General features: G+C 46.1%; 6 protein-coding genes across 7 annotated transcripts; 2 read left to right on the forward strand and 4 right to left on the reverse strand.

Moving 5' to 3' along the window:
- Positions 1 to 265: 265 nt before the first annotated feature.
- LOC128296915 (WD repeat domain phosphoinositide-interacting protein 3) lies at positions 266 to 2,023 on the reverse strand. Its single transcript, XM_053032446.1, has 3 exons — positions 1,687 to 2,023; positions 744 to 1,619; positions 266 to 679 (listed from the first exon to the last, which is right to left on the reverse strand). The coding sequence occupies exons 1-3, from the start codon at positions 1,751 to 1,753 to the stop codon at positions 573 to 575; spliced, it is 1,050 nt and encodes a 349-aa protein (XP_052888406.1). The 5' UTR covers positions 1,754 to 2,023; the 3' UTR covers positions 266 to 572.
- Positions 2,024 to 2,581: 558 nt separating this feature from the next.
- LOC128310452 (histone RNA hairpin-binding protein) lies at positions 2,582 to 4,351 on the forward strand. 2 transcript variants are annotated; one of them, XM_053047096.1, is made up of 5 exons: positions 2,582 to 3,057; positions 3,210 to 3,318; positions 3,482 to 3,857; positions 3,934 to 4,059; positions 4,153 to 4,351. In XM_053047096.1, exons 1-5 carry the CDS (start codon positions 2,908 to 2,910, stop codon positions 4,169 to 4,171), a joined length of 780 nt encoding a protein of 259 aa, XP_052903056.1. In that variant the 5' UTR covers positions 2,582 to 2,907; the 3' UTR covers positions 4,172 to 4,351. The 2 variants fall into 2 exon arrangements, with proteins under 2 accessions (XP_052903056.1, XP_052903055.1); XM_053047095.1 differs by having other exon boundaries at positions 2,586 to 3,057; positions 3,937 to 4,059.
- Positions 4,352 to 4,515: 164 nt separating this feature from the next.
- On the reverse strand, positions 4,516 to 5,578 carry LOC128310451 (uncharacterized). The gene is made up of 2 exons (XM_053047094.1): positions 5,376 to 5,578; positions 4,516 to 5,314 (listed from the first exon to the last, which is right to left on the reverse strand). Exons 1-2 carry the CDS (start codon positions 5,477 to 5,479, stop codon positions 4,516 to 4,518), a joined length of 903 nt encoding a protein of 300 aa, XP_052903054.1. The 5' UTR covers positions 5,480 to 5,578.
- Positions 5,579 to 6,105: 527 nt separating this feature from the next.
- LOC128304015 (protein dispatched) lies at positions 6,106 to 11,602 on the forward strand. Its single transcript, XM_053041140.1, has 9 exons — positions 6,106 to 6,523; positions 6,628 to 7,156; positions 7,229 to 7,641; positions 7,723 to 7,814; positions 7,919 to 8,196; positions 8,295 to 8,583; positions 8,673 to 8,905; positions 8,971 to 9,125; positions 9,214 to 11,602. The coding sequence occupies exons 1-9, from the start codon at positions 6,392 to 6,394 to the stop codon at positions 10,780 to 10,782; spliced, it is 3,690 nt and encodes a 1,229-aa protein (XP_052897100.1). The 5' UTR covers positions 6,106 to 6,391; the 3' UTR covers positions 10,783 to 11,602.
- A 41-nt stretch (positions 11,603 to 11,643) lies between these two features.
- On the reverse strand, positions 11,644 to 17,247 carry LOC128304026 (uncharacterized). The gene is made up of 3 exons (XM_053041151.1): positions 17,088 to 17,247; positions 14,974 to 15,944; positions 11,644 to 14,880 (listed from the first exon to the last, which is right to left on the reverse strand). Exons 2-3 carry the CDS (start codon positions 15,127 to 15,129, stop codon positions 13,267 to 13,269), a joined length of 1,770 nt encoding a protein of 589 aa, XP_052897111.1. The 5' UTR covers positions 15,130 to 15,944; positions 17,088 to 17,247; the 3' UTR covers positions 11,644 to 13,266.
- A 1,467-nt stretch (positions 17,248 to 18,714) lies between these two features.
- LOC128297337 (protein C12orf4 homolog) lies at positions 18,715 to 20,905 on the reverse strand. The gene is made up of 2 exons (XM_053032963.1): positions 19,507 to 20,905; positions 18,715 to 19,426 (listed from the first exon to the last, which is right to left on the reverse strand). Exons 1-2 carry the CDS (start codon positions 20,881 to 20,883, stop codon positions 19,217 to 19,219), a joined length of 1,587 nt encoding a protein of 528 aa, XP_052888923.1. The 5' UTR covers positions 20,884 to 20,905; the 3' UTR covers positions 18,715 to 19,216.
- Positions 20,906 to 21,196: the final 291 nt, after the last annotated feature.

Here is a 21,196-nt window from a genome sequence, read left to right on the forward strand (position 1 = left end):
GCATCATTTATCAGCCGAGGTCGATAAAAATAAAACCATACGACGCTCAAACGCAAAACAATACAAAACATATCCCAACGTACGCGGACTGATACACGAACATTACAACTTTTTTACATATCGCGCATATCAGACAACCCAAATGACCTCCCCACCATGAAGCAATCTAAATATAACCATGACGTCAGCCACTTGGGCCAGATAAATTATGTCGAAACAAATGCAGCTTCTTTACAATGCAATCAATCACGTATTAGCATGCAGCTATCGGATGAACCAAAACACAATGTAAATGTATTTAATTTACTTAGCGCTTAACGCTTCCTTCATGTAGTACATATGCATCGCTATTAAATATACCTGAAGGAAATAGATGTTTCCTTCAACCTTCCGTCAATACTCCTTGCTGTGGCTTTCCAGCCAGGATTTCTTCCCACCCGCTCGCTCTCCAAGAGAATCATATCCGTACCTAAATACATAATATAGTTTCCTTCCAAAAAACGCAGCTCTCTTTCCTTTCTGCAATGTTTTATAAACTCCTTGGTATCCAGCGCCGTTCGGCTTCGCCACACTTACGTTTGATCGTCGGACATTTCAAGAAACTGCGTACAAACTTCTCGCGAACATTCGCCTTTGCTGTTGTAGACAAACTTGTAATAATGCCCATCCGCACATATCACTGGAAAGGATCGAGAAAAACGGTAACGGTACCATATCGAACCGGCTAGTTACCACCTACTTACCAATTACGGAATTGTTCTCAGATCCAAACGCACAGATGCACGGTGGTCCTTGTGGGATGGAAAATTTGCAAAACGACCACTGGCTGGTGAAGTAGCGTGTCAACAAGCTGGAACCACCGACACCGGTCCCCAGCGAACCACCATCCCGTCCCTTGTTCGGTTCGTCCAGATTAAACACATGGATGGTGCCGTGATCCGACGATACCACCACGGAGGTCGATTGATGATTAAAGTTAATGCAATAGATCTTTGCCTGGTTCGAACCGCGCCGCAACTCGGCCACCTTCGCGCCGCTCGATGTGTCAAAGATGCGGATCAGCGTGCCCCGATCGCTCGCAGTCGCCAGCCGTGTGCCCTGCAAGTTCAGCGCAATACAGCTGATAGCCGCTTCATGGGCAATAATCTCGTGGGGCGCTTTTTCCGTATTGGCCAGATCAACGATCTGCACGTGGCCTGTACGCCGACCGGGAAATGCGAGCAGCGACTTGGTGCTGTTCGGACAGAGCACACACAGGCCCTGTGGGTTTTTGGACGTTTCAAACACGTGAAGCTGGGTGGGTGTCTGTGTGAAAGCGTACACCTTGATGATTCCTTCCAGCACCACCACAATACGGTCCCGGCGGAGCCGTACCCCCTTGACGGGGGCATTAAAATCAAGCGAAATCGCAGGTGCCTTCTTGAGATCATCCCAAACGAGCACTTTGTTCGGCGGGTAGAGTGGCCGCAAACCACCACCCACTAGTGCTAGATAGTTGCAGCGGAACAGCATCTCCACGTAAGCGACACCACCATCGGGGAAGATTTGTCGCTCCTTCTCCTTCAGCGGGTCACTGTTGTACACACGAAAACCATTGTCGGTCGCGCAAGCGAAACAACCTGTAGGCGGTGAGGCGTTATAGACTTGTGACACACAGAGAGACCACGACTAATCGTTAACACTCACCCTGATCTTGATTGAAGCCAGCATACAGCAACCCATTGCCGTAAGGGTTGCAATCAACCAGATTCATCTTTACGCTTCCGCTACACACTTCGAGGGGCTTTTTCGCGATTGATCGTTTTTCGTGCAATTCAAGCTACCAGCATATTATTTACGTCATTACTCACTCCTAGGAGCCGAATATTACTGCTGCGGTTGCTGCTGCAGCTACTCTACTACGCTTGGTGTATAATCTTTCAGCGCTCTAGCGTTTGATGCGTTCTATTTATCCTTGCATCCGCCCTCGCCTGCCAACGCAAACAATCAATTTCCTCCCCCTTTCTTTCCGTAATCTTTCTTCGCACACACACGCAACAATAACGTCGGTGCGTATTGTTATTCTTGGCTGCAGTTCTTGCAAACGCTTGAACTGACATCAACGCTTCGGTGACATTAAGCATGTGCTGTATGGTTTTCACTGGGCATCTGTCAATGGTGCAACGTTTTTCAGTGGAGAAATACTATTCAAATAATATTCTGCTCTACACCCAAAATTTGGAATACTTTGGTGTGCACTACGTTTACAAAACTCTGCGTATCTTCATCTTCCAAAGCCTGTTTGAAGATGCTAACAGGTTCTAATAAATCGGCGTTTTTTGCGCTTTTGGTGCTGTAAGCTCGTATCAAACCTAGACCTAGACCTACTACCTTCACCTACTAGACCTGATGAACCTTATTCGACCTGATTCTGAACCCAAGCGTCGGAGTCGGTTATACTTTTTGTACCTATCGAAATTGTTGCATCACTATTGTGTTGTTCACAACTGTCAAAAATGTCGTGTCGAGATGTGCATCGAGATCATGAACCAGCCTGGCTGCCACGCAGAAGCGGGATTGTTTTCCCGCGCGCAACATTCGACTGAAGGCTTGTTTTATAATCACTGAAACCATTAACGTTGTGCCTTACGCACCTAGAGTTAGTTTTATCCTCGGGCAAGGACGCATAAGCTAAAAATTCGTATTGTATCATACTTTTAGTTATGAGTCTAATTCTTGAACAGTGAACGTTTTCAATGCATACACAGTCTATGCAGCAGATAAAGAAATTTGTGCAGTTTTAAAATTGAACGACTTGCAATTTTGTATTGCGAACGATATTTGTAAAAACTACCGCCCCAAAACAACCAGTAGACAATTCAGTAATTGCTGAAGATTTCTTCGTTCCGTTCTTATCTCGTTTGAACAATGTCTACCTCAAGTGCAGTACAAAATAATTTCAGTAGCAACATTAATTTCACGGCCAGTTGGTACGAACCAACACCGGAAGAAGAAGAAAGGGCAGCTAAAATGTTGCGATCGGAGCGCGAATTGCAAGGGTCGAGCGAAACTGCATCGGTATGTATATCACCTTCGCCGCGTTATGGTAGTGTTTGTGAAGTCGCAAACGTCTGTTTCCCTTTGGTACGTCGCCTGCTACTAGTTGGTGCATAAAACAGTTTTTATCTTTTTGGCATCGACGAAAATCTCGGAACATACCAAACAAATAGAACAAAGAAACATACGAAGGGGAAGGCCTAAATCCGGAAGTGCAATCGAATGAAATGTCCGTCCTGTATAAAGCTTCCAATGGACGACAAATCGAGATCGATATTCTGGGTAAGTGACGCACTTCTGCTGCTTGCTGAAGATCATCCCGCAGCAACCACTAGACGGGTTTGGGTTGAGGTTATGGTGGTTTGATAGTAGCACTCTACTTACTATGTCACAAGCCGGTCCGGCATCCGGTATTAATCACATCATATCGTATGCATCATTGCAGATTCTGCCAATGTAAAGAAATACGAAAAGTTGGTACAGAATGAACTCATAAAATCTCCCTTCAAGAGACGTTTGTCCGGCGAGTCGAGCAGTGAAGAAACCGATGAGATAACGGCACCGGGAATGGATCCCGATGCTGACGGAGAAGTAGAGGGCCAACAAAGTGGTGGCCAGTGCAAACGAAGCAAAAGACACGAGAATGATCACGGTAGTTGGCGTTTGCGGCGCGAAAGTTCCAGCTCCGGTGCGTCTAGTCAGAACAGCCGCAAGCAGCTAGAGTACGAAACGGATGAGGCTGTGCTGGTCCGTCGTCAGAAGCAGATCGACTACGGCAAGAATACGCTAGGTTACGAGAACTTTATCAAGCAAATACCAAAGTATGTGACTGCGTGTTGCGAGTTCCATCGATCTGGACAGTGTCATTAATGTTTGTTCTCTCCCACGGTTCTCATGTAGACATGAACGCACCAACGAGCATCCCACAACACCTCAAAAGAATCTAAAATACAGCCGCCGTGCATGGGATGGACTGATACGAGTTTGGCGTAAGCAGTTGCACTGCTTTGATCCCAATAACACGTAAGCACCACGTTACTATAGCGAAGTAACGCAATAATTAAAGTAAGCAATCCAATCCAATGATGTCGCTGGTCTGTTGTACTGTCTTTGCAGCCTCGAAGAAACGGCCTGAAACGCTTACATCGATTGGCAATCTATAGGATACGTTTGAAAAAAGGGCATTGATTGTTCTACCGGGACTTGGTCGGAATCTGTTGCCGTATTTATACAACTTAGCCCTCCTCCCACCAAATGTGCGACAAAGGATGTGAAATGGTAGTTTTGTGCATGTACAAACCAACAAAACAACAACATTCGTTTATGACGGGTGTTACCCGTTATCTATTAGATTTTTTTGCAGCTTGAACAGAACTGAACATTATTTACAAGTAATTTCTCAAACTTCATGTAATAAACATCTCATATCCCTTCGTAGCTATTTGTCCCACAATGGGACACCAGAGCAACAGGGGACATTTATTGTACATTTTCTGTAGAATCATTCGCGTTCTCCTGTAGCAACGCTAATATCCGGTCGATCTTTGCGTTTTGGCGAGATTCTAATACGGTCAGCCGGTTATCAAGCATCTGCTGTAATTCGATGAACTTAGCATCTATGTATTGTTTCATTGCAATTTCCATTAGTGTAGTGTTCTGGGTTAGGCCCGTCGCAAGTTCCATCTTGCTAAACATATTCGATAAATTGCTATCCGTCCCGTCCTGTGGTGGTGAAGCAGCGGTCTGTTGCGTAGAATCTCCCGTTTGAGCATTATTGTTTACAATGTTTTGTTCCGACGAAAGCATAGAACCAAGAATCAAACGTTTGCATTTTTCCGCCTTTTCGGACAGGTCCGTTGCTTGCAAACGATGCTCGACAGCAACGGGATTAATTTTCCTCCCTCCCATCATCGCCATCATTGTGCGCAGGGGATCTGTGTTGCGCGACAGATACAACCGGGTACCGTACAGACAGAGCGGCTCACATTTGTTCGTGATGAATTTCAGCTGCAGCTCATCAATGTCCGTTGTAATGCGTATATCAAAACGGAACACTTTCACATCCTCAAGCGTATATACCAGCTCACCGTGATAGGTGCTGTAGTACTCATTCAATCTACCGTAATAACATTCTATAACCGGACATTCAACCACTAGTGAAACGGCTCGTGGCAGATACAGTGGAGCGATCGTCAGGCGCATTTCGCAAGCCTCCTGTTCATCGGTTCCAGATAAAATCAAACACATGTCCAAATCGAGAAGTTCTTCCAGCGGCACGCTAAAATTAAAATGCACTCAGTTAGCATATCCAACGGGTTACAATTCGGAATGGTACTTACAAATCTGGGTCGGAAGATGTGGCAACTTGGGGCGTTATTTGTTTTTCTATGTTGCCTTCTACCCGAGGCCATGTGAAACTGCACCGATACAGCTCGGTAGTCATGGTGGTGAAATAATTATAACAATAAGGATGTGTTATTCCCAGAACCGTATCTGCATCGCCTACTGCGACTTTATCGATCCGCACCCGATCTGGGGTAGATTTATTTACGAATGGAAAAAATGTAAACAAATCCGTAAACAACTGTCAAACGGTGCGAGAAAGGGACAGCACTTACAGGGTAGGAAGGAGAATGCAAGCAAAGAAAAGGCAAGAACGCAGCACACGTTCGGTCGGCACTGCTGCGAGTGAATTTTCCGCTTTATATCGTGTTTTGAAGCTTGATTTCTTTTAAAGTATGCTGCGAATACTATGTATTCTTGCATACGCTGCTGTACACCGAAAAAGTGAGTGAAATTATGTAAGGGTGTGTAGCATAAGCAGTAAAATATGTGTATCTATGTTCCGGGGATCGCTGGTATCGAGTAGTCGAGTGCCAACTTGTTGGTTTTTTCCGTAATGAAAGTTTAGTGATTCAACAGTTTGAATCAGTGTAGTCACCACCAAACAGGTTAGTAAAAGCACGCAAAATGAATCCTAGAATTGTTGTCGAAGCTGACCAAGCATGAGCTACACCAAGGCGTCGTGTTTAAGAAGCAGATGAAAGAAAAAAAAAACAATCGGGACCGTACACTTTTGCACACTCATACAGGTGTACCGGGAAGGTCCTTTCGCTGATGCGTGTTGGCGTGTGTGTGCGTGTTAGTGAATAGTGATTGCACACTATTTGGGAGTGAAAAGCAGCAGTAGCGTACACTATCGAGCGTAAGGACATGTAAATAGCATGTTTTGAATGCACCCTTTTTTCACTTCCTTCCCACTCCGCATGGCACACATGGAACAGTAGCTGCCCCTAGCTTCATGCGCTAGGACATTGTAGGGATGTGATTGTTTGATGCACCAAATAGGAAGAGCATGCAGTGGTATTACAAACTTTTGGCCCGCCGTCCCCAGTTAGTGCTGGTGGCCGTGGGTACCTTCTCCGTGGCCTGCATCGTTGTCGCACTGTTCACACGAAAGCTGCCCGATTTCGATGATCCAACACTGGTAAGCAATCCGACAGCAGAGCCTGCTTTGATATCGTGCATTTGGTTATAAATTTCGCATCCCTACGCACTCTTTGATGGTGTTGTCTGATATAATGTCTACAGGGATTCGAAGCACGCGGCACTTCAATTGGCAAGCGGTGGACGGCATGGCGAAATCTGCTGGAAGAAACAAGTTCAGCCGGACGTTTGGTGGCCAATCCTAAAGAGTTAACGCTCGGTACGAACAATCTCTTACACAGACCCATCAAAGGGGATGGCAGTTATCCCAAACGGCGGAAGAATAAATCGAAAAAGAAAACGTTAAATACTGTCGACGGAGAAACATCGGCCAAAAAACAGACAAAGTATAGCAAAAATATACGCATACTGAAGGAGCTGTATCATAATCAAAGTGCGACCAATGGGGAAATTATTAGCTTTGAAGAATATGACAACGAAACGATGCCCCATCGGAGTGGCAGGCAAGAAGTTTGGGAGTACGGTCGTAACCAATCGTACTACACGGAAGAGGTTGGCAATAAAACGATGGAAAAGAAACGGGCAAAGTGGGATACGTTACGGAAGCTAAAACCACCGCCAGAACCGATTGAAACGCACATACCGTCCGATGGATTCTTCTGTGAGTCACCCAGTGAGTATACCAAGGACTAGTTATGATTTTCCTGTAAAATATTTACGAATCATGTTATGTACATTGTTGCAGACAAAGAATACGCTCACCTGGTGGTGCAACGAATCAATCACAACCTGAACGAAAGTATGTTCGAGCTGAATGCTTTTCTGGCGCTGTGTGAACTTGAGCAGAAAGTGGTAAAAGTAGAGCACTATGGTGACATTTGCCAGCGGGAACTTACATCGGACGATTGTTGCCGGCCTTGGTCCATCGTAAACTATGTTACGTTTCTGTCGAACAAATCGTCCTGCTTCGAACTGAATGAGGAAGATGTGGCTATGGTAAAGACGCTGCTGTATGATTGCTTTCAGTATTATCACAACATGAAGCTGAGCAACGACTGTATAGGTTCGCGGTGTATTGCACCGAGCGAATGCAAGCAGCATAATGCGGTGTACAATATACTGCACTATTTAATGAATGTGGATTTCATTCGACAAAATGTAAGCATACTCATAAATGGGTTTCTATCAAAATGTAACCCTTCTTGTTTGCTATTTCATTGTCGCTTTCTTTTTGCACAGGAGTCAGCTGAATTTCTCAACGCCACAATGATATTTCTTCCGATTGCAAGAAGCATAAAATCGATGCAGTTTTATCATAGCTTAAGTCAAGTGTAAGTTTTTCGACTGAGCATAGGGGTACAATTTTACACTACAACTACCAAGTTTTTAAATCTTTTTTAACGAAGAACTGCAACTCATCTCTGTATATTTGCAGTAATCTTGCCAACGATCTCGTATCGGTTGTTGCAATGGATATGGGCTTGAAGAACGCACTGTTCGATGAATGTCTGCTACGCGATGGTTGGCTGATCGGACTCGGTGGCATATTCGTCGTGTTCTGCATGTGGCTATATACGGGTTCACTGTTTGTCACGCTTATGACGGTAGTAGCGGTTGCATTTTCTCTAGGAATTGCCTATTTTATCTATTCCTTCATATTCGAGCTTACCTTCTTCCCGTTCATGAACCTGCTCGCTGTTATTGTGGTTGTAGGTTAGTATGAGTGATTCCGAACGGTGGATATCGATGATTGTGCCGTTATTATCATCTTCATTATCATCATAAATGTAACATTATTATCATCTTCGCAGGCATTGGAGCAGACGATGCTTTTATCTTTTTGAAAATATGGCAATGCACCATTGCTGATCGTGTGAAATGTGGCGGTGGTATCGTCATACCAATCGTACCGTCAACATCGTCCTGCAATTCGGAGGGAAGCGGAACGGCGGGGACTCGCGGCGCATCCGATACGTTGGTGGAAATCATGGGCAGCACACTGCGACATGCGGCCTTATCGATGCTGGTTACGTCTCTAACAACGGCTGCCGCATTCTACGCCTCCTATGTTAGCTCAATAACGGCGGTTCGGTGCTTTGGGTAAGTTAATTTGGCAAATTGTCGAAAAATCGTTAACAGTCTGTTTCGTGTAACTTGCATTAATTTGCCATTTATTTTATATTATTTAGTATATTTTCCGGTACGGCCGTAATGGCGAATTATTTCCTAATGGTCACCTGGCTCCCGGCCGCTGTATCGATCGCCGAGCGAATATCTTGCCTGATGCTGCTGAAACCATTCGCTCGTGTAACGCATCGCTGCACGATCCCATTTATTTCGATTGCACACATTAGCAGACGCGTTGAAGATGCTGTAATAGACTTAATTATTAACCTGCCCTGGCTGTGGATCACATTACTTGGTAGGTTTTAATAGAGAAAGCGACGTGAAGAAAATGTTAACTGGTGTATTCTTTCTCTCGTTCAGGAACGATCGGTATTATGAGCGGCATATTGGTATTACACTGGCCCAAGCTGAGGTTACCGGACTCGCCCGACTTTAAGCTATTTATCAGTAATCATCCATTCGAGCGGTACGACAGTGAGTACAAGGATATGTTTTGGTTCGAGAAAATGTACACAGTAAGTATGAATGTGTGAATTTGTGGCGGGTTTGTTGTGTTGACTTTTGGCCGTGTACTTACAAAACCACATTCACTATTTTTTGTAGACGACGGAAACATTCAAAATTCCGCTGCGCTTCGTTTGGGGTGTATTGCCGGTCGACCGTGGCAACTTTCTCGATCCGGAGCAACGCGGTGATCTGTACTTTGACGATTCGTTCAATATGAGCGCACCGGAATCGCAACAGTGGTTGCTACAGTTTTGTCGACGCATTAAAAACCAAACCTTCTACCAGACGAGCTACGGACTATTGTTGCCGAACTGTTTTATCGAGAACTTCATTAGTTGGATGGCCCGCCGGTGTAACGATTCCATGGGTGAGATTGATCGGACGCCTTGCTGTGAAATTTCACCCTTTCCGTTCACACCCGACATATTCGACCAGTGTTTGCCGGAGTCGATATCTTCACTGTACGAGACACCGCGCGAGTTTTTCATTCCGGGCGTTGCAGGACCCAAATTTGACCGTAGTTCATTTGTGGTTAGTGGGCAACAGCAGGGAACGGTACCGATTACCAGGTCGCCGCATCCTAACGATAAGATCGTAAAAGCGGTCGTGATCGAGTATGAAAGTACGCAAATTTTCACAATGTCCTATCACGAGATCGAGTCGTTCGTGCGCACGGTCGAACGTTGGCTCGCCGAACAGCTGCACGATGCACCGGCCACGATGGCTAATGCGTGGTTTATCAGCGAGTTGGAGTTTTTCGATCTACAGGACACGCTCTCGACCGGCACGATGGTGGCGATCGCGATGGCGATGGCCGTCGCATTGCTCGTGCTGATGCTCGTAACGCTAAACGTGCTGATCAGCCTGTACGCGATCGTAACCGTAACGCTCACCATACTCACCACGGTTGCGATGCTTGTGCTGCTGGGCTGGAAGCTGAACGTGCTGGAAAGCGTGGCTGTTAGTACGGCGATTGGGTTGGCGGTTGATTTTAGCCTACACTACGGTGTCCACTACCGACTCTCGACCGAACCGGACCGACGATCGTCGACACGCTTCTCCCTGCAGCGAATGCTCGGACCAACGGCAATGGCTGCCATCACGACCGGTATTGCCGGGGCGCTGATGTTACCCTCGAGCGTGCTGGCTTACATACAGATTGGAGTGTTCCTAGTGATCGTCATGTCCATCAGTTGGGTGTATGCGACCTTTTTTCTTATGAGCTTGTTGCGCCTGATTGGGCCGCAGTATGGTTTCGGTCAATTTCGCTATCCCAAACTGCGGACCGGTTTGCGCAGCGGTGATGGGTGCAAGGTGACCACTCAACTGGAAGCTGGCGGATCGTCGAGATTGGGACACCACCATCATCACTTCCACGCGTCACACCATCATCAGGGTGTTGTGTCGGAACAGCTGCTATCTAATTCGAGCTCGGCGGCCGGTGATTTGGTCGGGTCCGAATCGCACGAGCTGGATTCGCTGACGTCCAACTCGGTCATCAAACCGATCAGCCTGGACATTGCGCGACCGATCAACTTTGACCGGGCATTCAAGAAAAAGTATTCACTGCCCCGTGAGCAGAGTCCTTCCACGGCTAGCGCCATTACGATGGTGTTGCCGGACGATATCGATACGAAAGGCGCTCACCACAGTGCACAACAGTAAGCGGAAGGGGTGAGTGAATGTTTCCGAACATGATGTGATGGTGGTAAAAGAATGAATATCATACGCTGTCGTCCACGTGTTATCCCGTAGCGTTGCGCAAATTTGTATGTACTTAGAACCGATGTGTTAGAGTTTTAAATAGGGTTTTACCTGTAGTAGGAATCACTTTCTATAGGCGCGATATGGAATGCGCGTGCAGTAGGTAATGTGTTTTGTTTCTCCTATCCCCGTTTTCATTGAGCTTCCACAAACAATCATTATTTGACCGGTGCCAAACACAGCGTGTATGGCGCGGTAGGTTTAAATATAGCGAAATTTGATAACTTTAGGGTCGTTCAAGTCCATAAACGACTACCCCGAATTATGGCACACAGACGCAGACCCAACCATAGATGAATGTTTTTTCAAATGCTGTTGTTCGAATTTAGTCTTTGGAGGCTGTCTTTTGGCAGTTAGTGGCAAACCAAAACAAAAATATATATATATATCTGTCATCTTTGTTGGAGAACCGTTGCCAAACCACAACTGATCTCACGTGAATGGTATAGAGAGGTCTGTTAGGAGCAAAAAGTTAAGTCCAAAACGGTTAGAGCAGTTTAGCGAGGAGCCTGCAGTAACTCTGTTTCATCAATGCAATGCAAAAATGCATTAGGAAATGGAAGCGCAATCTTTAAAAGCCATCCCTGGTACGGAAGCAACTTTATCCAGCATTATCTAGCAACTTCCGGACGAGATATCGCTGTTTATTGCCCAGGGTCAATTCAAAAGCAGAAATCGGAAAACTGGCGATTACAAATAGAGGATACACATATGTATGTTGTGAGAGAATTAGTGGAACCACTTTGTGATACATATATATATATATGAATATATTTACAGATAACTATTATTATGTGCGAACGATTTGTTGGAAGAAAACAGGTTTTACAGGCGAATCAGAAAGGAAGCAAACGTGTGAGGGTTGTGGATGGTGGTGTCCGTGTTGACGTGTACATTAGCAAAACCATGAAGTTTAAACTAGCAGTAGTTGGATGAACGTACAAAAACAAACAGTAAATAATACTACTTATTTCGAAACGATAGGACAAATTGTTCGCGTCCCTCGAGACGTCCAGACAAATCGACAGTTCGACGCTCACAGTATGACGCGACAGTAGAGTATTAAGGGAATTAAAATATAGAATGTGAAACTCATTATTAATCATCGGTTCTACGGTGTGTAATATGTGAAATACGGCTTACAGACGTTTTTTTGATATCCATTTCTCTCGTCCGAATACACATCCGCTAGATGGGGTTTTTTTTAGCTAAATGACCGATTGATTTGACCGATTTATTGTGTTAATAATGGGCCGGGGAAAGGTGTGTGGTGTGGGGCAAAACGAGGGGACCACCGTCCGTGGTGGTGTGACTCGTTTTTTGGCGAAAAAGGAGCGGGTGTGTGTGTGTACAATCAATCCTTAACTGTATCTGTTTTGCATTTATGTATATAATATATATAACTATATGTATATATTTCTTCACATCCTTCTTAACGCCTACCTATGACAATTTTTGCACTTACGGTCTAAGAGAAATAAAGAAAAAGGACCTTCGGGCGGGGTTATGGTGGAGAACGGTGGTTGGGTGGGAATATGGTAAAAGATAAAACGCGCGTCATTAATACAAACTGATTTTTTTGTTAAAAAAAAATGGGGAAGGAAATATCCACCCTGTGTCCCTAGCCTAGCTTGATCATTCCTCGTAAGGGAGATGGCGAGCGTGTGTGTATTACATAATGATTTTTGTTTCAATGTTTGTTTGTTTTTTTTTTAATCTACCATTCTTATCACACCATAGTATCCTGCTGTGCGTGTGATTCCGACCAGCATAAGGATTTGGTTGTAATAAGAATGGCGTCTGTCCTCACAATGGTGTCTCGTGTATGTTTTTTTGGGAGAGGTTTGAAAAATAGGGGATTACACAATTATGTACTTATGCAAAAATAAAACGAACAAATTACATATAATAGCGTAATGTAGCTGTGCCCCACCGCCATCAACCAAAGAGCATTTTGTCCAAAAGAAGGAAGAAAAAAAAGGCCACCCCTAAAATAATCCAATCTAACACCTCCCTCGCAGGAGAGATCCCTTAACTGCTAATGCGCGGCTTTTTTACATTTTTTTTCTTGCTATCAAACATGTCCCATTTACCGCCTGATTCGCGACACTTACCCACAACATACCGTCCCGTGTGGGGAGAGCGCTACCCACAGCACTCGCCACAGAATCATTCGATATGCGAAAAGCGACAGTTTATTACTGCTCCACAACATAGCTCAACGACAGATCTGCTTTATCCGGGTGGTCTGCCATTCCATCCCCGTGCGACATCTTGGAGCATTGACGGGAGGCGGGATGTGCATGACGGCGAACGTATTGGTGGTGGCATTAAAATGGCGGGGCCACAATTTGTTTCCTTTTTTTCGCATCGATGGCCGCCCGACTACTCGCTGTTAGGATGCAGTACCACGTGCGGGCGTATGATTTCCTCTATATCCATCGACATGGTTGTGTCGTCCTTGCCGACCACTTCGTCCACCACGCCCACCACTTCATGCGATGAATGATGTGGATGGTGATGGTGATGATGGTGCTGTGTATGGTGCCCCGTCGCCGCACCACCACTCTGCGGGTCAGCTGACGAGGAGGACGACCCACCGGACGTGCTAGTCGTGGTGGTGGTGGTGATCAGCTCACTGCCACTGTTACTGCTCTGCTGCACGAAATCCATCTCCGAGGTAAGGTCTAGCGTGGCATTGGCCGTCGTCGAGGTGCTACTGTTCACGGAAGCGTTCCCACCGGTTGTGGTGATGGCCACCACGGTTGCACCACCGCCCAACGTTATCGTTTCGCCCGCTAGCGTACCGCCGGCACCGCTCGTCGAACCGACACTCGTGCTGGCCGTAATTTTGTGCATCTCGCTCAGCTCCTCACTGTCCGATTGCATGATGAGGCTCTGGTCCGATGTGTTCCCGTTGGTCGGTTTGTTCGAGATGATCCGATCGCGCAACGACGGTTCGTGGTTGTGGGGTGAACCGACCTCCCGCACCTTCTGGTAGTCCTCCGTGATGTGCAGTATCGCCTGGCAACCTTTCCGTCCGTTCCACGCACACTTCCACGCCGCTATACCGTTACGGATCTTTTGCTGCGTCCGGAACCGGTACCCGTTGTAGATGAGAAACGTTTGGTAGCCATCTTTCGTAACGAGCTGGTAGTGGTTGCGCTTGTACGTGGTGACGTCGGTCAGCCACCCATCGCCGACCAGTATGTCGTTCGAGACCTTGCGCTTCGATGGTTGGTCACGTGCTTTTTTCTTCTTCGCCGAAGACGAGGTCGAGGATGCTTTGCTGCCGGGGCCGCCAACACCGGCGCGGGATGAGCTGTTCGCGATAACCGGTGAGCCGGTGCTGGTAGATAAAATAGCTGGCGTTCCATCTGTCGTCACCACGATCGTATCCTCCTCGTGTGGATGGTGTTCCTGCGTGTGCTGATGATGCTGTGTCTGATGGTGGGACTGTGGCTGTTGGTGCTGGGACTGCTGTTTGGTCGGTGTCGTTTCGGGCGGATTTTCCGGCACCGAGACGGGCAGCCCATGGTTGTGTTGCCCTATCTCCGCCACCACCTGTATGTTATCGTCCACCTCGATCGCGGCCGGACACTGGATGTCACTGCCGGACGCAACGCACAACCAGATACCGATCTGGGCCGGTGAGGCAGTGAACAGTTGCTTCTTAAACTCGATTATGTTACCGTTCAGTGGCGGACCACCGTCGATCGAGATGCGCTGATCGATTCCAACGTGTGGTTCATCGATACCGCCCGCACCGAGCTCGGAACCACTGCCCGCGCCGGTCGCTCCGTTCGAGGCGCTACTGTTCGTTGCGTCCGGCTGCATGCTGACGACGTTGTAGATTGCCGTCGCATGATCGACCGATTTGCGCTTCTCGCGCAACAGCAGATCGTTTTCCTTCACCTTCTCCTTGTACTCGAAGAAATCCTCCACCATCGTTACGCATTTGCCACATATGTACGAGTTTAGGTCCTCATCGAAGTTTATCTGTAAGTGGTGATGGACAACATCCATATCAGAGGCTAGGCTTTCAAGCTTGAATTTACAAATGGTCACTCTTCACCTGGTTGTTCTACTTACCGCGACGTTTAACAACTCGAGTATCTTCAGTAGTAGAGATTCATTGTCATTTCCTGCGCCCGGGAACAACTCGTACAAATCGCACGCTTGTGAAAAGCACAACCGACAGAAGGGAAGCTCTGTTTGAATCTGTGTCTGTAGCGGATCCATCTCCATCGTGTAACCGGCAAGCAATAGTTATCAATGATCCGGTAAATCAGCAACAAATAAAAGCACACACTAGATCAATCCAAAGTGCAGCTGTTTGTGGCTTGCCGCCGACTTTGAGAGTAGGGATTTGTTTACGTAGCCCGATATTGCCGAGCCCTCGCTGTTCCAGGTTTTGCGGAAATAACTGTACGTGGAATGGTGACAATACGACGCGACCTTCCGAAACGCTAACACGTTCGGAGAAACTTAAAAGCCACCGGGCGTCGCGCGTTCAAATAGAACCACTTGCCATTAAAGAATTGGTCCGTAGTAACGTGTTTTTCGTTCTTCTCTAATACCGGGAGTCTAGTTTAGAGTATATTTACACGATGGAATCCCAACAAAAAAAAAATCACACACACACAATTTCCGACGGAAGGTTTTGACGGATCTTTTTGATGGAATGAGTAGGCTCTGGCTCTGTGCTTCTTTCGGGCCCTTGTCGTTTCTTTCGCGTGCTTGCTCTCGCTCTAGCACACGCGAGCGTCTTTCCTTATGCTGCTCTTGCACTCACGCAGCGCTGAGATTTAACGCCGATCTTCCGTCTCCTTCACCGATGGCCGTGTGTGTGCGTGTGTGCTTGGTACCAAGCGCTTTCGCTTTTCCACACACCACTGTACGCGCTCTCCTTCTTTCTCCCTTGGAAGGCTTTTATGTTTTGTTTTTCCCTTCGGCTTTGCTCCGTTCCTTTCTTGCAACACTTTCCGTAAAGTGATGGGTATGTGTATGTGTGTGGGGGGTGGGAGGGAGTAAATTGGGGATGTATGTTTTTCACACGGTCACTATTAGCGGACGGGAGAAAGAGAGAAAGAGAGAGAGATGAAAGGACAAAAACGATTAGAAATAGGTAAAATAAGAAGAAAAACAACAACAACAAAAACGCATCCCCGTTTTTGCTCTCCCACCCAACAAGAACTGTCACTGTGGGAAGCGAAAGGGATGACGATGATCGTAGCGCATACAAACTGCAAGCAGACACTACCCCCACCCCCATTTCCCCGAACGCACCGACCAACATAAGGGGGTGGTTGGGTGGAAGACCACTTAAACTCCAGGTTTGCAATGTGTCCCCCTGAAACACTATGCCACGCGTAAATTTGTTTGACAATAAACCAAAAACAACCCCATTCAATGACACCAAGGCATTAACTCCAGCGACATGTTTAATTTTTCACACTGGAGGTTGTAAAAGAGGGATTTCATTCCTAAAGTTCGATCTGACCGTGCGTTACCGTGTTGGAAATATAGCATTTCCACGGAAGTTAAATGGTTCATCACTTTCTACGCGATCGTCACCTGCTGGCACTGGGGATGTTTGAAGCTGTCTGTCACGGTACCACTTCGCAATGACATCGACATGTTGCCATAATCGAACCACGCAATAGGGCAAGAAGAAGAGGGCGAAGGGGTGGATGTGATGCGGATGGGTCAAACAAAGTGCAGTCACGATTGACCCACCATTCGCACGAGCGAATAATATGCGGAAACTTTAAACTGTAACTTCAACCGTACCTAAATACCACTTCTGAGAATCGCTCATACACTCATTAACGCGATCAAGCGCTTTTAAAGAGTCTTTAAAGAGTCCTTTCGACACTCACTGCTTTTTGTATGTTTGGACGCGTCGGTCAGACCACACTGTGCGATTGTTTTAATGACAACATAATGCTAGCCACAATGCTGGACATACCAGCTCTTTTACAGCGTTCTTTACGTTTTTCGGGTTCGCGTACACACACGCCGTATGTGAGAAACACACGCACAAACGCACACACACAACCACATGCGCGCACTCCGCAGCTACAAACCAACGGGCGCTGCTGCTGCTGCTGCTGCTACTTTGCTGGGGTCCTCCTGTTTCTCTCTTACCATCCCCGTACGGCACCGTACATTGCGAACAACCCCTGTTGTTGGAACCAACTTACGCAGGGCACCAAACGGCATCCGTGTGCGGGGGCTTTTCCTACGCGGTGACGGTGCGTCGTACTCCGTTCGGTGCACACTCTTGCCGCAATCGGGGTTTAGTTAAAATGTATTATAAACAAAAATATGTCCAGTCCCGCTTCCAGTGCCTCCGTGCGCCCAGCCGAGATGAACTTTGCTTGTTGGCAACAAATGGCCAGCCCAAGTCAGTGTAAATTCAGGCCTCGTCGAAAGGCCGTTTTGACAGTCGACAGGGAAAATGGACGATCAAATAATACAGGGCTCGTTAGCTAGCTCGAACAGGCTTCAACCAAAGTCAGGCAGCGCGCTGTTAATTTAACCATTCGAGCAGCATAAAATTTTCCCGTTAAAGTAAGGGGAAAACATTTACAGAAGTTACGCCATGATATGTATTAAACTGAAATAAAACCATTCCATGTAAATGTATCATAAAAACCCACTGTTAGAACCGTTGCATTTTGAGACTTCTTCACACTGTTTCTACAACTCCTAAGCGAACCATACAGCCTGACGGAGTAATTTTCTAGAATGTGGAATTTAACTGCGCCCTGCCTGAGTGCGAAGTCTGTACAGCCTGGGGTCACTCGAATGACTTTGATAAAGAATACAAAATGTTTTACTACCTTTCTCAAATCGGAACATTCAACTGCAGTATCAAACTATCATGAACCGATCCGGATTCCATTCGAAATTTTATGTTTATAAGCTGAAGGAAGTTAAGTTTATGTTTCGGAAATGCTTAACTACATCGGGTGAATCAGAACGGCCACAATTGCTGAACTGCTGCGCGACGCGCGTTTTTGTGTCCCAGTTTCGAGCAGCTTTACCCTGTAAAATTGACAGATGTCAACGATTCGCATTCGTACATGATTGCAGTTGGGTTGGTGAAATGATTGCCATTGCAAATAGCAGGGCTTTTAGTCGTTTACTTATCATTGTTTCTTTTTCCATGTTTCAGGTGGTGTAGTAACCAAAAGGCATTGATTACTACACTGAAAACATTTTTAGTAGATCGAAACAATGGAACAAAAATGTCCATCAAGTATCTCTAGTATAACCCCCGGTTTCGTCTGAGAACTTCCAACATCAAATTCAAATATGTTGGAAGGAATTCAACTTGATCCTTGTTGAAGGATTTATACTCAACTCATTCCAATAATGGACCATCGTTAGAGAGGAATTTCAAATTTTACACTCATATTGCTTAATTTGTCTATCTCTAGTGGTGTAATTATTCTTTTATATGTCTTTGATTCATAGATCGTCTGAGATCATTCGTTCAGATCGTTCGCAAACTTCTCGCAGCAAAGAACCAAATATCATAAAAAATACACATGAAATAAGTTTGAGAAGAGGAAAATCTGGAATTTGGTACTAAATCATTCGGCAACTTCGGAATATATTTTACGAAACATTCCACAATGTCCATCAAATCAGTAACTGAGTCAACCGAAAACAGCGGATTCAGAAAGATTCTATGTTCTTCATACAAATTTTAACAACGATTAGAATTTATTCGAATAATCTCATGAATAAGCAATAAGGTTTAAATACAGCTACAGCTACAATTATTTGTATTAGAAATTGTAGGCAAGTATTGCTAGGGATAGATCATTTTTGACAAAGAACTACAATGAAAAGGGCATAGAGAGCCGCGTGCACAGCTCGCGAACCGTACTTTACCGACCGCTGTTCTAGGGTAAAGTTGCAATTTGCAAAACTTCATTCTGATACAAATTTGCATTTTTCCCATATCGTCTAGTGGATAGGATAATCGGCTCTCGTACATCTATGCACCACGTTTTGCAATAGTTGCTGATTCTGATCTTTCGCCAAAGGTAAGCAGTTTTTGATCTTTCACTGCAATGCAACTTTGCATGATTTGCATGAATATTTGACTGATATGATATCATTTCAGGACGGAAAACAATCTACGTTGCGCTTACAAATCAGTTCACATATATATATTACAATGGTAGCTAAATTTCCAAACGTTGACGTAACATTTCTCTGGAGCATACATTATAACCTCTGCGATAGGAAATATTTCATTTCAAATTGCGATAGTTTCTCCTTTATTACCGAGATTCCTACACTCAACAGCTACACTTCATTGGAGAATTTTTGGATTTGCCACACGAAACACGTGCGGTACCATGTCGGCGAGCGTACGGAACAACTCCTCGGAAATGTCGTGTGGTAACAGTAGCTGCAACGTGTTCAGTTCAGCTCCACCCCAGCTGGCTGATTCGATCATGAACCCTTTGGCGCATTTAAACACCAATTCCGCACGCCGAATGCACCAACTGACGGTCATATCCTACAACGAAGCCGTGATGAAAGTAATAGTAGTAAAATTGTACATCCGTTCTAGCGGAATGGTTTACCAGAAACACTCACCTCGGACATTTCGTGCCTCAGTAGACCCGGAATGGTCAACGTGGTGATGTCATGCCTGCTGGAGATTTTCAATATATTGCGCAACCCCAATATCACAGGATGGCGGGAATTTATTTCACTTGGGCTTTGGAATGTTTCATCCGATATGAGATGAAAGATGACATGCGAGTGAGACAGATTGGAATGGCGCGTAATAAATGCATCGCCCGGCTTTACTGTCACCACCGTACGATCTGGCCGCCGTCCAGCAGCCGCCGCTAGGCTTTGAGCACCACCCGCCTCAACCGCAGAACCATGCTGAAGGTTCCGCAAATCTTCCTGTATCTTTTCAATCTGTCGATCGATCTGATCGAAGTGAAATTCTGTCGACATGTTGGCATTTCGTCGTATCTCCCGATCGGGCGTTATCTTACCGGACGGCGTTAGCACTACGATACCACACAGCGAGCTGGAATACAGCCCCAATGCCACATTTGGTCCACCGAACGATGCATCACCGTACAGGGGACTGCAAAGATCCGACACGCGCGTACTGAGAATGCGTATATTATGCATATGCTTCAGCTGTGACCCCAGATGGATGGTGAAGCTTTCCTCCATCGATGGGGCCTGGGTGGAAATCATTGACCACCGGTTACCGATCTGGGTGGGGCTTTCGGAATGGGCCAGAAAACTTTCGTCCACATGCTGCGTTACCCAGTTACGGTACTCGTGCTTCTGATGTCCCCGCGTAGATTCCAGCTCCGACTCGCACTGCTTCCGGATCATATTCTGCATGCCGTACTGTTTGGCCAACATGTGGTTAATATTTTCCGGTGTTATCGATATATCCAGCAGTTTAATTTTCGAATCTATCTCCTCCTGATGCAGTGTGTTCATCGTGGTTATCTGCTGTGTCATTTGTGTGGCCAAACTAGAAATGGTACGCGCATACTCACGCTCTTTGCTTAATATTTCTGGCAGCAGTGACGAATGCACCAGCTGATGGTAACTTTGGGCGAATATTTCCTCATCCGTGGGTCCAATCCGATCGGCAAACTCGAGTATCTCCTCGCGGTAGAGTTTCTCCGTGTCGAGCGCCAACGAGTCCACGTCCGGTGTTCCATTGCGAAACTTTTCCAGCAAAAGCTCATCCCGATCGTCGTAGAACGTTTGATTTTCACGCTCGATAAATGATTGCAGCGTTTGGAGGAGGTTCCGATCCGCCCGGAGAAACTTCATGATTGGATCCATCCGAACGGACACGATCTGGTGGCTTAACTCGGCCACACTTCCTTTGTACGGAATTTCGATTGCGTACACCAGCTTTGCCGGCTTATCGTCCACGTTGGTGTATTCATAGTGAAAGTCCACAATCTTACTCGGTTCCAGCTCCATCCAGAAGTGTTCGAAGCTCCGTATTGCAATACGCCTACTGTGTTTAATCGGCCGTGGTTGGTTTATTTACGGTTCACGCATCAGGATGACGTTTGGTATTTTGGCAGGGTTGCTGTGGAAGCTTCGCTCCTTATCAGCTGGTTAGGGTTGAGTTGTCTTTCAACTAGGAAAAGAGAAACAAAATTCAGGATTAGATAGAATTAAGATCAGTTTAAATTTACTCTGCAATAACGCCCCTGTGTTGTAAATAAAAGTTTCAATTACGTACGCCACCAAGAATTGCGTGAAATTATGCTGTTGTTGTTTGCCAATT

The sequence above is a fragment of the Anopheles moucheti genome, chromosome 2, assembly GCF_943734755.1.
Source record: "Anopheles moucheti chromosome 2, idAnoMoucSN_F20_07, whole genome shotgun sequence".
Classification (NCBI taxonomy): domain Eukaryota; kingdom Metazoa; phylum Arthropoda; class Insecta; order Diptera; family Culicidae; genus Anopheles; species Anopheles moucheti.

What these genes read in the sequence shown, in the direction of transcription:
- LOC128304015 (XM_053041140.1), top strand. Translation starts at nt 6,392, where the DNA reads ATGCAGTGGTATTACAAACTTTTGGCCCGCCGTCCCCAGTTAGTGCTG. An exon ending in ATTCTTCTGTGAGTCACCCA is followed by an intron (nt 7,157 to 7,228) that starts GTGAGTATACCA and finishes ACATTGTTGCAG; the next exon opens with ACAAAGAATACGCTCACCTG. An exon ending in CGCTGTTATTGTGGTTGTAG is followed by an intron (nt 8,197 to 8,294) that starts GTTAGTATGAGT and finishes TCATCTTCGCAG; the next exon opens with GCATTGGAGCAGACGATGCT.
- LOC128297337 (XM_053032963.1), bottom strand. Translation starts at nt 20,883, where the DNA reads ATGGAGCTGGAACCGAGTAAGATTGTGGACTTTCACTATGAATACACC. An exon ending in TGAGGCACGAAATGTCCGAG is followed by an intron (nt 19,427 to 19,506) that starts GTGAGTGTTTCT and finishes GCTTCGTTGTAG; the next exon opens with GATATGACCGTCAGTTGGTG.
- LOC128296915 (XM_053032446.1), bottom strand. Translation starts at nt 1,753, where the DNA reads ATGAATCTGGTTGATTGCAACCCTTACGGCAATGGGTTGCTGTATGCT. An exon ending in TGGCTTCAATCAAGATCAGG is followed by an intron (nt 1,620 to 1,686) that starts GTGAGTGTTAAC and finishes CACCGCCTACAG; the next exon opens with GTTGTTTCGCTTGCGCGACC. An exon ending in TGAGAACAATTCCGTAATTG is followed by an intron (nt 680 to 743) that starts GTAAGTAGGTGG and finishes GATCCTTTCCAG; the next exon opens with TGATATGTGCGGATGGGCAT.
- LOC128304026 (XM_053041151.1), bottom strand. Translation starts at nt 15,129, where the DNA reads ATGGAGATGGATCCGCTACAGACACAGATTCAAACAGAGCTTCCCTTC. An exon ending in TCGAGTTGTTAAACGTCGCG is followed by an intron (nt 14,881 to 14,973) that starts GTAAGTAGAACA and finishes CACCACTTACAG; the next exon opens with ATAAACTTCGATGAGGACCT.
- LOC128310451 (XM_053047094.1), bottom strand. Translation starts at nt 5,479, where the DNA reads ATGACTACCGAGCTGTATCGGTGCAGTTTCACATGGCCTCGGGTAGAA. An exon ending in ACATCTTCCGACCCAGATTT is followed by an intron (nt 5,315 to 5,375) that starts GTAAGTACCATT and finishes TTTTAATTTTAG; the next exon opens with CGTGCCGCTGGAAGAACTTC.
- LOC128310452 (XM_053047096.1), top strand. Translation starts at nt 2,908, where the DNA reads ATGTCTACCTCAAGTGCAGTACAAAATAATTTCAGTAGCAACATTAAT. An exon ending in GGTCGAGCGAAACTGCATCG is followed by an intron (nt 3,058 to 3,209) that starts GTATGTATATCA and finishes CCAAACAAATAG; the next exon opens with AACAAAGAAACATACGAAGG. An exon ending in AATCGAGATCGATATTCTGG is followed by an intron (nt 3,319 to 3,481) that starts GTAAGTGACGCA and finishes GCATCATTGCAG; the next exon opens with ATTCTGCCAATGTAAAGAAA.